This window comes from Grampus griseus (assembly GCF_964374135.1).
Source record: "Grampus griseus genome assembly, chromosome: 3".
Taxonomy (NCBI): domain Eukaryota; kingdom Metazoa; phylum Chordata; class Mammalia; order Artiodactyla; family Delphinidae; genus Grampus; species Grampus griseus.
Genome location: NC_139019.1, coordinates 151,645,609 through 151,661,266, shown reverse-complemented (window position 1 = coordinate 151,661,266; position 15,658 = coordinate 151,645,609). Strand labels below are relative to the sequence as shown.

Here is a 15,658-nt window from a genome sequence, read left to right as displayed (position 1 = left end):
CCTTCCAGACACCTGGCTGCTGCAAAATTCTATGGAGACTCCTTGTGGAACAGTAGTTTCCCATCTCTTGTGTCTCTTCCTATCGTGATCATGCAGGAAGCAAGTCTGGCTGTGCTATTTCTTATCATTGTCTGTCACCCATCTGCAACATGGTATTGTACAGATAAGGAAAAAGTAGTTTCCTTTCCCCCAGAAGGTTGAGGCTCAGGTACAGGGTAATTCTCCTGTGCACCCAGTCCTTATTTAGGCCGACTCAGTGACTTCAACAGGCTTAATCATGTGATCAGGTTTGTTGCCAGCTGCGTAATGCTCCCACATCTGTAGATAGAGCCGCTCTAGGTCCATTGTGTATTGTTTGGTGTTGAACAGAGGACTAGATGTTCTCTGCTTCCAGACTTTGCCACGAAGTTTCTTCAGGTATTCTAGATCAGTTCCCAGTTTCACAGCTATGTCTTCATATTCTTGTCTATTTTTAGCAATAAGCTCACGATAGCCTAAACAAGTGAGCTGGGAAGCTGCAACTCGGGAAGCAAGAGTCTCTCCTGGCATAGTCACCATGGGTGTCCCTGACCAAAGGACATCCATCCCTGTGGTGTGTCCATTACAGAGTGGAGTGTCCAAGCAGACATCAGCCAGCTGGCCTCTCCGAACATGTTCCTCTTTAGGAGCAACAGGTGAAAAAATGATACGGTTCTGGGGAAGGCCCATATTTTGTGCATACTGTTGAATATTAGGTTCTCCTACTGCTGGAAAACGCAACAGCCACAGTACACTATTGGGAACACGCTTCAGAATATTTGCCCACATCTGCAAAGTAGATGGGTCAATTTTATACAACTGATTAAAGTTACAGTACACAATGGCATCTTCCGGTAACCCGTACTGAGAACGTGTGGTTACAATAATGGTACGGGGAACCTCCTCTCCAGTGGCAGCCTTAATGTTGATCTGGGTAGTTGCCAGTCCATTGCTAAGACTGAATCCATTAATTGTTATCTGAATTTGTCCTCTGTTAATCATTTCAATAGCTGCCTCTGCAATAGTATTCATAGGAATGACAGGCATATTAAGAGCTGTATTACTGCTGTTTGCACTGTCTCCTCCATCAGGACATTTCGTCTTGACAATCTGCACATCTGGGAGACTATCAAGAAATGCTTTGAGGTCGATGCCATTCAGCACAATCCGATTGTCATAAATGTGCCCATTGGACTTAAAATCCATGACTGCTTTCTTCTTCAGGTGAGGGAACATATTAGCATGATCACCAATAAAGAAAGTATGGGGCATATAAGCCAGTTTCTCAGAATACTGCTCAGCAACTTCAGCAGGTGAAGTTTCCTGATCAGTGATGATATAATCCATGAAAAGCACGCCACTGGTCCCAGGGTAGCCCAGCCACATTGCCTGAATAGGAGCTGGCCTGAGAGCAAAGAGTTCATTTCGAGCACCCCTGGTATAACCATTCATATTTACAAGGATGTGTATACCATCTTGATGGATGCGATCAGCTGCTTTCCCATTGCATGGAATCTGAGAAAGATCAATGAAATGATGGGCTTCTGCCATCACCTTCGCTCGGAAGTTTGTGCCATCATCTGGGCTCAGGGCATAACAGAATACCTCAAATTTATCAGGATTGTGCATGCCTGGAATAGACTGCATAAGATGAGAAGTAGGATGATTCCCAAAGTCAGAACTCACGTATCCTACACGCAGTCGACCATCACTGAGCTTCAAGTCTTTTGGATGTTCGTACGGTGGTTTGTGAAGGACACTGATCTCATCCAAGCAGAGGTTCCCATGGCTCTCAGCAATAGCCTTCCTGAAGCCATGAGAAAGAGGATAGAGCATACTATGATGAGGCTGCACAGAAGGCAACCTATTCTTCTCCAGCTGGTCAGCCACAATGCTGACCAACTTCTTCATTCGCTCATCATAGTCTGTCCAATCACAGACAATCTGCAGGCAATGAGCCAAATCACAATAAGCGTCAGGAAAATCAGGTTCAAGCTTCAGAGCAGTGCGATAAGAAGCAATTGCTTCTGGAATATTCCCTGAATACTTGTGAATGGAAGCCAGATTGCTGTGGGCATCCGCAAGTGCAGGGTTAATCTGAATGGCACGAATATAACACTGCAAGGCTCCCTGAACATCCTGCATCTCCTTTAGAGTGTTTCCCATGTTACAGTAGGCATCAGCAAAGGTAGGACTGATTCGAACAGCCTCCTTATAATGCATCAGAGCTTCCTGCAGTTTTCCCTGCTGCTGCAATACACTTGCTAAATTTGAATGGGCAACAGCAAACTCTGGGAAGACTTCTAATGCTTTACAATACAAGCGAACTGCCTCTTCAATGTTTCCCTGGTCTCCTTTGATATTGGCTAGGTTATTCAGAGAGTCTGCATGGGTGGGACACAGCCGCAGAGCTGTATTATAACAATCTTCTGCTTCAGCAACACTGCCCTTCTCTTCCAGAGCGTTGGCTAGGTTGCAGTAAGCATCAGGGAAATGTGGTTGCAATTCAATAGCTCGCCTGTAGGTGTCTATTGCCAGATCTATCAGGCCTTGCTCATAGTATACACAAGCCAGGTTGGCATGTACCACTGCATGATTTGGGCTCAAGCTTAGGGCACAAAGGTAAGCTGCCACAGCTCTGTCAAAAATCCGTGCCTCTTGCAAGACATTTCCTAAATTGATATAAGCATCCAGAAAACTGGGGTCAAGGGTGACAGCCTTTTCAAAGTGATGAATTGCAAGCCAAATCTCCCCTTGTGCATTGAAAACACAGCCAAGATTACTCCAAGCTACTGCAAAGTTCGGTTGCGTCTCCATTGCTTTCAAATAACATGCCTTGGCTCCTTCCAAGCGACCCAGGGCTTTGAGCAGGTTCCCCAGGTCACTGCGAACACAGTACAAATCAGGATTGCACTGAAGAGCAGAGACGTAAGCTTGTACTGCCCCTTCCATGTCGCCTGCTGCTACCAAAGCGGCTGCCAGGTTAATATAACCATCGATGAAATCTGGCTTGAGATGCAATGCATGCCGGTAATGCTCAATTGCTTCCTGCAACTGCCCTCTTTCCTTGTACACATTCCCCAAATTCGAATAGGCTTCTGCCAGAAGAGGGTTCTGTTTAATTGCCAGAGTACTAAAGTGGGCAGATCTGTCCAGCCTTCGACACTGGAAGTGTAGAGATGAAAGTAATAGAAGTACTCCAATATTGTGTGGCTCTTGTCTCCACAGCTGCATGCAGTGTCTCTCAGCTGCCTCAAAATCTCCTGCCTGATATTCTCGATGTGCCAACTCAGCTAACCCTTGGAAGGAAAGCATACGTTTCGTTGGTTCTGTGCTGTCGGCCATGTTGCCCACAGAAGACGCCATCTGGAGCTTCTGGAGAGAGTGAGAAAAGGGGGTAATTGAGTCCTGCTGCCGCCACTACTGGCAAGAATGTTTCTAGAGGTAGCAAATACGAGGGCAGCAGCCATACCACTGTTTTGGCAGGCTTAAGCGGCGGCGACAGTTACACGCACCGAACCTTAGGAACTCTGGTTGGTCGTCTAACTGTCACGCTCTTGAAATCTTAATTCTTAACCCTGCCCTCTTCCACCATTTTTCTCCTAATCAGGGAATAAAAATTACCTATACACTTGCCTTAGAAGAAATCAAAAGTCAGTAGTCCAAACACTTTTCAAAATTTTGTTTTCTGCCCAGTCGGAAAGGAAATACATGATTGACTTTACTTCATCATTCATATAGTCAATGTGGAAAACATTAGGGCCGTGAATTTCAATACAGTAAGATCAGAAAATTTTAAATTGGCCTTCCCAAACCACTAATAAGTAATCGATGTTGTATATAATGCTAAAATCTTAGAGACTGAGTTTGATATTTTAAAAGTTCTGAAAGGATTAGCTAATTTCTCTTCTCATGCCTCAAACCAGAGTATTACTTTTTTAAAAATAAATTTATTTATTTTTATTTATTTATTTTTATTTTGGCTGCATTGGGTCTTCAATGCTGCGTGTAGACTTTCTCCAGTTACGGCGAGTCGGGGCTACTGTTTGTTGCGGTGCCTGGGCTTCTCATCACAGAAGCTTCTATTGTTGTTCCACAACTCTATGGGTTCCTTTTTAGGTCCTATGAAGAACCCTAGAAATTAATTCATGGAATTATAGGTTTTTGCAAAATTGTCAAAAGTGAGATATTTTCACTTCCATCAGGTAAGACCAGCGTCTCTTTCTTTGCCAATTTTCCTTCTATCATATTCCACTATGTTGGATCATATTGGAATGGCCACAGGCTTTTTTGATATCTGGCTAAGGAGATTTTCTTTTGTTCTGTGGTACGCGGACCTCTCACTGTTGTGGCCTCTCCCGTTGTGGAGCACAGGCTCTGGACGCACAGGCTCAGCGGCCATGGCTCACGGGCCTAGCCGCTCCGCGGCATGTGGGATCTTCCCGGACCGGGGCACGAACCCGTGTCCCCTGCGTCGGCTGGTGAACTCTCAACCACTGCGCCACCAGGGAAGCCCTAAGGAGATGTTTTAAGTGAGGCTATTATGTGATTTTCAGACACCACCATATGTAATTGACTATATACCATCCCATTACAGGAATAACTTCCAGTACTCATACTGACTACTCTACTGACTTAACTAGCACAAGACACAGAAGCATAAGGACAAAAACCACCTTACAATATAGCCATGTCTTGCACTTCACAGCTCTCAAAGCATGTGCGTTTGAAGAAGAAAAAAACAACTGAAAAGTACAAAACCAGAAGCTATTCTGTGGAAAATTATTTCAATCATCAGGCATGTGAAAGATAAGTCAAAGATTCAGTTCTCATCAATGCTTAGTCAAAACGGAAATTTTCTTCTGTCAAGAATATACTCCAGGGGCTTCCCTGATGGCGCCGTCGTTAAGAAGCCACCTGCCAATGCAGGGGACAAGGGTTCGAGCCCTGGTCTGGGGAGATCCCACATGCCACGGAGCAACTAAGCCGGTGTGCCACAACTACGGAACCTGCGCTCTAGAGCCCGTGAGCCACGACTACTGAGCCTGCGAGCCACAACTACTGAAGCCTCCGTGCCTAGCGCCCGTGCTCTGCAACAAGAGAAGCCACCGCAATGAGAAGCCTGTGCACCGCAACGAAGAGTAGCCCCCACTCCGTGCAAGTAGAGAAAGCCTGCCTGCGCACAGCAACGAAGACCCAACACAGCGAAAAATAAATAAATAAATAAATAAATAAATAAATGAATATACTCCATGAACAATGTGTGTAATGGAATGGTGTGAATGAGTATTTTATCAGAATCCCTGTAATGCACAAACCTATAGCAGTACTGAAATCAGTAATGCATTTATAATAGTAAATATTTATGAGGAAGTAATCCTTAGAGGTTTTCTCAAAAGTTAACAATGAAAATTAATGTGACATTATCAGTAATAAATTGTGAAGCTGAAATAAACTTTTCTAAACTATTAATAACTAGAAGCAAATTCTAATCAACCATGTTACAAGAAATCTATGTCTAAAAACTACAAAGTTTATTTCTTAAAATTTTATTTCAAAAATACATAAACTGTCATATGAGGAGGCAGTTAAAGAATATATAGCTAAAAGAGTGGGGGAAAAGTTTTATAGAGACACATCTGGCAGTAGTTCATTTTTAAATGTCATTTTTCTAGATTTTGTGACACCTATAGTATTGATATTTGAAAGCATTTAAAAAATTGTAATTTGAAGATTTGCTACTTCCAGGTAGAATAAAATATTTTGAAGCAAAACAACGTTTCCACTGAGAAAAACAACAAAAAGCCAAATAAAATAGCCAGCATTCAATCAAAAACTTCTAGACAAACCAAGAGATAGAATCATATGGCTAAAATTCTAAGAAAAGAACAGATAATACAAAAATATTTATATAAGATATTGTGTATCTTTATCAGGAAAAGTCTTTATCAAGAAAAGACTTTAAAATCATCAGAATTAATATTATATTTTATTTGTATATTATATTTATATATAGATATTTATATATTTATATAAAGAACTTAAAGATAAAGCCCTAGTTAAGGCAGTGACAATAGCAGTAGCAGTGGGAGTGAAAAGAAATGGTTATATTCAAGCATATTTTGTCAGGAAAAGTCCAAGATCAAATGTCTGACTGCATACATGGGATGGATAGACGGAGTTGGAAAAATCAAAGTTAACTATAGAGGTTCTAGTGAAGATGGGGTTGCCGTCACCCAACGCAAGGGGCTGCGATCATCCCCAAGGTTTAGGAGACTCAAAGGGAAGGTCATGGTCAGAGGCAAAGTTAATTGGTGGGAAAATAAGACTCCCAGTCTCTCCATCTCCTTATACCAGTTTTTTTTTTAACATCTTTATTGGAGTATAATTGCTTTACAATGGTGTGTTAGTTTCTGCTTTATAACAAAGTAAGTCAGTTATACATATGTCCCCATATCTCCTCCCTCTTGCATCTCCCTCCCTCCCACCCTCCCTATCCCACCCCTCTAGGTGGTCACAAAGCACCGAGCGCATCTCCCTGTGCTATGCGGCTGCTTCCCACTAGCTATCTATTCCTTATACCAGTTTTGTTTTTCTGCTCATATACGTAGCAGCATTTCATTCAAGGGGAAAGTCATTGATCTGACTGGTCAAATTAAACAACATAGTTCAAGGCACATTTACAGTGGTTAGTTCCTCCACAATTTAGAAAGTCACATTCACAAGTTCCCTCTTCCTACGCCGTGGAACACATTGGCCATTCCTCCGAAGTTTCCACTCCACAGAGTGGACCAGAGATGACGTGAGCCCAGAACTGAGAGCTTGGCATGAGATGGTGTCAGCCCCACGTAGAGCTCTGGCATAAGTTATAACCCAACCCAGCTCTACAGAGAGCTCTGCATGGAATCCTGGGAGTAAACTCAGCCATAATAATGGGATTCTGTTTTTCATTTGCTTTTCTTCCTTGCTTAACTTTCCCTGGCCACTCTGACAAACAAACTTTCAGGCATTCCTGGACCACTCACTAACTTTATTCCATTTAATCTCATCCAGATTCCCAAGAAAATTACTAACTATAAGGAGGGAAAGTTGGAACATGGTGAGTTTTAGATGCCTGAAATATACAGGTCATTGAATCCAGTTAAGTAGCAAATTATCTGGATCTCAAATATGCCAGTAGAATAGCAGACTAAGCTCAATTTAATGTACTCTTACTGGAGACAGATGTAAATTCTGGGTCAATTTTGAAAAAGTTAAAAGCACATACCTGAGATTAAAAGAAAGAAAGGAACACCTGCATGTTTCAGAAAGTAACAGAGAAATTAAATCCAGAGAAAGAAGAGCAGACTGATGTCTGTGGGTTCCGTTCCTTAGTATAGGCCTTATGTAAATAGGGGCTGGAGCTAGAAATCTAACATTACCTTGAGGCCAGGAATTTAGACTCAGGATGGAACAATATTGAGAAGTTGGTACAGATATCCCACAGAAATTTCATGAGGAACTGCTTAGTCCATTAAGAGGGCCAAGGGCGGTGGTGAGGAAGATTGATATCTCTTGAAAACCTTCAGGTACAGAAAACATCAACACCTCTGAAAAGTAGGCCTCTCCTTCCCAGCGTTGTGATGGCCAGGTTGTCACTAACCTGTAAGGCCCTGTATGAATCAGAAACTGCAAGGAGAGTAATTCAAAGAAAAACAGATGCAGGATGGGTGTGGCAATAAATCCTAGGACCCTATCAGAAACAAAATTAAAACCACTCTAAAGGGAAATTTTAACAAACCAGAGCAGATATATCCTAACCAGAATAGAATAATAATTCTCAGGAAGTTACTTTAGTTATTTAAGTAATATTCAATGCATTTCCATGGCCAGGCCCTTTTGAAGGATTCTAAAACATATACAAACAATTCGTTTACATCTTATATATCCCACCATCCAGAGCAAAATTCACTTAAGTACTGTACTGGTGGAAATTGGGCAGCACTATGGAGACAATAAAAAGGTGTTTACCATCAAAAAACGTCAAGGTAAGAAAGATAATGTCTAATTTTTAATTATCCTGTGGTTTATTGAAATCTTTTGGAAACCCAAAATAGAGAAAACCTAGCAGGCAAGGAAGACTTAAATATTTAGAGATTTATCAACTCATCTATAAAAGCTTTATTAATCTCTTCTTTTAATACCATTCCGGAGAGGTATAAATGTGTCCAGTGATAGGGTTGAAGAAGCCTGAGAGAATTTCAATTGTTTACTATTCTTGGTCAGCTATTAAGACCTTTCAGGAGCATCTTGATTTTCATGGCATCATCCAACAAAAAGCAGGATATTTTACAGAAAGTCCTGGTCCACTTTTTGGCTTGCTTTTGTGTTTATGTTTTTGGTTTTCTCACATTGGGCGGTACATTAGGCTACCTATTGCATACTCCCTCATTCATGCATGCATTTATTCAAACAATATTTACTGAGTTGAGATATTTAATTAACACCCAATAAATGATGTTTAGATGAATGAATGCGCTTTTTATCAAAGTAAGTGTAAGTACTGAGAAAAATTACAGAATGTATGATCCCAGCCCCACAAAAGTGTATAATTGTGTTGAGGATACAACATATGCTGGTGAAATAACTAATATATCATATTGGACAGTCTCTAAGTTCAAAAATGAGTTTTTATAAATAATCAGGGCCTAAGGAGGACAAAGAAGGGACAGTTCATTATGGGTTGAATCTATCAATACATGTACATTTCAGATGAGATTTGAGATTGACCTTAAAGAAAGAAGAGGACTTAGATATATGAACAGAGAACAAAAAAGGCATGGTGATAGCATGTGCATAGATAGTGGGGCCCATATTTATGTTCTTCATTAAAGACAGTCAGAGATAACCCAAATATAACTGTTTCCATGGGTCCATTCTCAGTATCCAAACAACACGGCAAATCCTATCTTAGTAAAACTAATGAAAAACACAGTCTTTAACAAAGACATTGTGAAGGAAAGGGGGAGAGGAAGGCTTGCATCCCACAGCACACAACAAAACTTATTTAATTATTTGTTTCATTTTCTCCCTCTGAAAATTTCCTCTCCCTCTCTCTGTACGTCTCTCTTCTCCCACATCTGGCCACACTCTACCAGCCACCTTTCCAGATCTTTCCAGAACTCTCCATCCTAGTTTCACTATGCCACAAGTTAAACATCTCACAGGTCTCCAGGACGCATCCTCATCACTTATTCCACAAAGACAAACAAAGGACACTTCTCAGGATCACGTTTCTTGGAAGGAAGAAGTCACGAGGAGTGATTATAAATAATATAAGGTGGAGAGCAGTGACTTAAAATACCATTTTTCCTCTTAGAATGTGAATACAGGGAACTTTGGGAAACTAGAAAATCTAGAAAGGATTCATTGATAATTATTTATTTTCAATGAATAAAATAAAATGTAATCATACGGCTAAACTCTGACAGATTAACTTTTGAAAAGTTGCTTTCACACACCTTCACTATTGGGATGTTTGATAAACACATCTTTCTTCTTTCTTTGCAGATACTGGCACCAAACTTTCAAACAATAAGAACCTTCCCATAAGTCCCTTGCCAGGCAAGATTAAGGTATAACAATCCAAACAGATTTTTGAAGAAGATAACTGGTTGAAAGCACAGGAAAAGAGCTGGGTTGCTCTTTTTCAACGGTCACATAATGAGTAATGTGGGAATTGGTTTACAAAGTCTCTCTCCATGAGGGGCTAAGGTTAAGATTAGAACTTCTGAGGCCAGAAGAGCAAAATAACTACAACAACACACATATTTTCAAGAGCCGACCTTTGGATGTGAGGGATTGATTTTTCCCACTCTTTTTTCAGCAGCCCACCTGGTGTCTTTAGTAAATGACATAAGAGAATACAGTGTGGCCAAGAAGGCTTAGATTTCCTTAGCCCCAAGTCAGATATTCTCAAGTGACTGTCCACTCAAATTAAAAAGAGAGATTTACAAGAGGAAACTGGATACAACTGAGTGTACTTTTATTTCAGCCCTTTACCTGAATGTTTTGTTTTGTTTTGTTTCCAGTTCTCCACTGAAGTTGCCTACATTAATATATTTTTAAGAACATTTCCTTACGTTGAAGTATTCATTCAGTATATTCATTTACTATAATTGAGAAAAGCCAAATGACTTAGGCAAATTCATTTCTATATTGCCACAGCAGTGTATTGTGAACTAAATGACACCTGGCAGTTCTTTACTCAGATACTAACTCAGTTAGAAGGCAGAACAAGGATACCTACCCATTCAGGGAAGGAAAGGTCACTTAGCCTCTGTAGCTGTCTTAGGTCTCTTATCATCACAGTAACAAATTGAAGACTAAAAACCATACGATCATCTCAATAGATGCAGAAAAAGCTTCTGAAAAAATTCAATATCCATTCATGGTAAAAACTCTCCAGAAAGTGGGCATACAGGGAACATACCTCAACATAATAAAGGCCATATATGACAAGCCCATAGCTAACATACTCAATGGTGAAAAGCTGAAAGCATTTCCCCTAAGATCAGGAACAAGACAAGGATGCCCACTCTCACCACTTTTATTGAACAGAGTTTTGGAAATCCTAGCCACAGCAATCAGACAAGAAAAAATAAATAAATAAAAGGACTGCAAAATGGAAAGGAAAAAGTAAAACTGTCACTGTTGGCAGATGGCATGATACATAGAAAATCTGAAAGACACCATCAAAAACCTATTCGAGCTCAAACATGAACTTGGTAAATTTGCAGGATACAATAGATTTCTATATATAAATTTTGTATTTCTATACACTCACAGTGAACTATCAGAAAGAGAAATTAAGGAAACAATCCCATTTACAATCACATAAAAAAGAATAAAATACATAAGAATAAACCTGCCTAAGGAGGTAAAAGACCTGTACCCAGGAAACTATATGACACGCATAAAAGAAATGAAAGATGACACAAACAGCTGGAAAGATATAACATGGTCACGGATTGGAAGAATTAATATTGTTAAAATGACCATCATACCCAAGGACATCTACGGATTCAATGCAGTCTGTATCAACATATTAAGGGCATTTTCCACAGACCTAGAACAAATAATTTTAAAGTTTGTATGGAAACACAAAAGATCCTGAATAGCTAAAACAGTCTTGAGAAAGAAGAACACAACTGGAGGAATCATGCTCCCTGGCTTCAGACTGTGCTACAAACCTACAGTAATCAAAACAGTATGGTACCGGCACAAAAACATCCATCACTGGAACAGAATAGAGAGCCCAGAAAGAAACCCATGCACTTATGTCAATGAATCTATGACAAAGGAGGCAAGAATATGCAATGGAGAAAAGTCTGGGCTTCCGTAGGGATGGTTTCATCAATTAATTTGTTTTCTTAAATGGACCATACTTTTCCATGTCTTTGTATACCTTGTGAGTTTTTTGGTTGAACATTTGGCTTTCAAATATTATAATGTGGTGTCTATGGAAATCAGATTCTCCCACTTTCCCAGGGTTTTCTTGGCTTGGATTGTTGAAGGCTGTAGTAGTCTGTTTGTTTGGGGACCTTTCCAAACTAGTTTTGCAATGACTGTACTCCTTATCGTATGTAGGCACTGAAGTCTCTGTTCCTTTAGTTCATGTTTAGCTAATGTTTTGACAGAGATGTCCTTGAATTCCTGCACCTAAGACAAACAAAAACAAATATACACAAGCACATCCACATGCACACTCAAAACCACACACCTCTCCCCATTGTGCAGATTGCTGGATCACTCCTTCAACATTTAGCTGACCTGCACTGAGGTCAGGGCTCAGCCCATGGTAAAAGCTTAGAGACTCCTCTGGTGTTTTCAGAACATGCATCTTATCTTGAGTATGCTTGTGGCTTTCTTAATTTCTCTGGACACATGTGTACTTTTTGTATGTTCTAAGTTCCCAAAGAATCTCCCCCAACGTTTGCTCCTGCATCTTATGTGGTCTATTGTATTTCAATGCACAGTCTTCTGCCCCAGCCATCTGTGCTTTGTTAGTTCACCTTGCACTTTTTTTGAGCAATGACCGCTGCTTTTCCAGACTGTGTTCCAGGTTAGCTAAGACAGAGATAAGCATCTTGTGTCAGTCCTTCAGGTAGCTCCCAGACAGGTTAGAACAGATACACATAATAATCCGAGAGTACGGTCTCTTCTGCTCCCTCCTGAAGCAGGATTGAGGGTCCCATACTACGAATGGTCTGCTGCTACTTTAAGACTATCACTGCATTAAGACCCCACCACTTTAAGACCACCACTACACTAACAGTAGATGGGGCAAGGGCAAGTAAAAATGCCACAAAGCTTTCCTGCCATTTTCAAATTGCCTCTTCCCTGGTTCAGTATGTGTTTGGTTGCTGTAAATCTTTGCCTGATTTCAGGACTAAGAGAAACTCAAGGAACGGCACAACAAGAAACAATATAATCAAACTCTCAGATGCCAAAAGACAGAGAAAGAATCTTTACTCCCAAAGGAGAAAGAAAAAACAAATTTGTTACAAAGCAGGGATCCTCAAAAAGATTCACAGCTAATTTCCTATCTGAAACCACAGAAGCAATAGGCCAGACATATTTAAAGTGCTGAAGGAAAAAAATTGTCCACCAAGAATTCTATATTTGCCCAAACTGGTTTCAAAACTTAGGGAGAAATTAACACATTCCCAGATGAACAAAGGCTGAGGGCGTTTGTTTTACAACTTCCTAACACTGCCCGATGACAAATGCTAAATTGAACCTTCAGCTTGAAATGAGAGGACACTAGACAGCAACTCGAAGCTGTATAAAGAAATAGAAATCTCCAGTAAAGATAAATACATGGGCAGATACTATAGCCAGTATTGTGCTACTGGCTTGTAACGCTAGTTTTCATTTCTTACATGATTGAAAAAACAAATGCATAAAATAATCATAAATCCATGTTATTGGGCTCACAAAGTATAAAGGTGTAATTTGTGACAACAATAAGGAGGAGGAATGGAACTGTAGAGGAACAGATTTTCTGTGTGCTATTGAAGTTGGTTCCAATTCAAATGATATTGGTTGAACTTTAGAAGGGTAAATGTAATCTTCTTGATAACCACAAAGAAAATATCAATAGACTATATGCAAAAAGAAATGAAAAAGGAATCAAGAGTTCACTACAACAAAATCGGCTAAGCACAGAAGAAGTCAGTAATGGAGTAAATGAGGGGCAAAAAATGCATAAGACATACAGAAAACAACCAGGAAACAGACAGAATTAAGTTCTTCCTCATCAGTAATTTTTGAAAAAGTGGATTAAGCTGTCCAATAAAACGATAAATATTGGCAGAATGGACCTTAAAAACATCCATAATCCAAGTATATGCTGTCCGCAAAAAACTCACTTGATTTCAAGAGACACAAGTTGGTTGAAAGTTAAAGCACAGAATAAAATATCCCATGCAAATAGTAACAAAAAGAAAGAAAGAGAGAGAGAGAAAAAGGAAGGAAGGAAGGAAGGAAGGAAGGAAGGAAGGAAGGAAGGAAGGAAGGAAGGAAGGAAGATTGATCTGGGATGGCTATGTTAATATCACACAAAATAAACTTTAAATCAAAAACTATCACAAGAGGAAAAGGAGGCCACTATATGTTGATAACAAGTTCAATCTATCAAGAAGATATAACAACTATAAACATATATGTACCAAACATCCCCCAAATATGTGAAGCAGACATTGACAGAATTGAAGGAAGAAATAGATAGTTCTAAAATAATAGTTGGAGATCAATACCTTGCTTTCAATAATGGATAACACATCTAGACAGAAGATCAGTAGAGAGGTAGGGGGAGTGAATAACACATTTAACCAACTAAACCTAACAGCCATATATATATCACTCCACTCAACAACAGCAGAATACACATTTTTCTCAAGTACACATGGAACATTCTCCAGGAAAGACCATATGTTACGCCACAATACAAGTACCAATACATTTTTAAGAAACTGAAATCATACAAAGTATCTTCTTTAGCCACAGTGAAATGAAGGTAGAAATCAATAACAGAACCATTGGTAGCCATTTCCCATCATGCCTGCCACACATGATATAAAGCAATGAAGGGAAAAACATACTAGACCATTTAGAAAAGTGGGAAAGAGGACATACCATTGACACAGAGTGTGTGCTGTTTCCCGTTGTCAGGGATAGAAATAAATTAGCATCATTTATTCATTAGTGTGTTAATTTCTTGGTCAATCATTGCGCAGCCAGTGTTTCTGCCTGATGGGAAGTTTTCCTATACTCAGTGTTGAGTGGAGACAACCTTGAAAGGGACATTTAAAAGGATTATACTGTGATGGGCTTAGCAGTACCCTTCCTCCTATGCCAGTATTTAGGCTGGGGTATTTCCATGCAGTGTGTACAATCGTAGGCCCCAGGTCACCAGAATTTAGTTGGATTCGTTTTGTTAATACATTCCCTCAGTACTTTGTCTTTTATTTGACTGTTGCATTTACTTCATTCTTTATTATCACTGCGAAACAACTTTGTTTCCTGTTCAGATGCCAAAAAGTGGGTATCAATACCTCCTGAGTTTTACACATCACAGGTCTGTTTTACATATCAGAGACAGAGACAGCAACTATTTCCAATGACTTTGAGACATGCTTTGAACATGTGATTAACACGTGGAGTGTTGAAATGTGTGTCGAGCTCATTATACTTGCTCTAAAAGGTTTCAAACTGCAAAGATTTAAAAATCTTTATCTTTGAATAGTTTTCCTGTGCTGTCCCTTTGTGTCAGACTGTTAATGTGCAGTCTGGCACCTTCAAATAACATGGCTTTGTAACCAATTATTTACATGTTGTTTTATCCACAGAGAATCTTTTTTTTAATAAATTTATTTATTTTTGGCTGTGTTGGGTCTTTGTTGCTGCACATGGGCTTTCTCTAGTTGGGGCGAGTGGGGGCTACTCTACATTGTGGTGTGCAGGCTCCTCATTGCTGTGGCTTCTGTCGTTGCGGAGCACGGGCTCTAGGCGCTAGGGTTTCAGTAGTTGTGGCACGCGGGCTTCAGTAGTTGTGGCTCAGTGGCCCTAGAGCACAGGCTCAGTAGTTGTGGCGCACGGGCTTAGTTGCTCCACGGCATGTGGGATCTTCCCAGACCAGGGCCCGAACCCATGTCCCCTACACTGGCAGGAGGATTCCCAACCACTGTTCCACCAGGGAAGTCCCCACACAGAGAATCTTAAGGTCAAAACATACAACTCGATTAACTACACTTCCTCCTGTTCACATTTCCCTCATCTTTTCTTCATCTTCTATGTTTCCTTGGCCCTGTTTATATTAAGTGCTTTTGCCATTATATTTGATTGTCTGTATTCCGGTGAGTTACCACAATGCTTTATGAGATATGGTAGGATATAAATGCATTTAGGTAATATATATATATATATATATATATATATATATATATATATATATATATATATATATATGTAGTTTGCTTGAGTGCAGTGTTTTTTGTTTTCTGTACTGAATTTATTAGCATGGGTCGGTATAAAATGTAGCATAGGTCAATATGTAATTTGTAAACTAATAAGGTCTTAAAAGTGAGGAATTAAGTCT

General features: G+C 39.9%; 1 protein-coding gene across 1 annotated transcript; it reads right to left on the bottom strand.

Annotated features, from left to right (window-relative positions):
- Window positions 1-243: 243 nt before the first annotated feature.
- On the bottom strand, window positions 244-3,384 carry LOC309820810 (UDP-N-acetylglucosamine--peptide N-acetylglucosaminyltransferase 110 kDa subunit-like; the record flags this gene model as incomplete). The annotated part of the gene is made up of 1 exon (XM_082651817.1): window positions 244-3,384. The coding sequence occupies one exon, from the start codon at window positions 3,382-3,384 to the stop codon at window positions 244-246; it is 3,141 nt and encodes a 1,046-aa protein (XP_082507943.1).
- Between the last annotated feature and the right edge of the window lie 12,274 nt (window positions 3,385-15,658).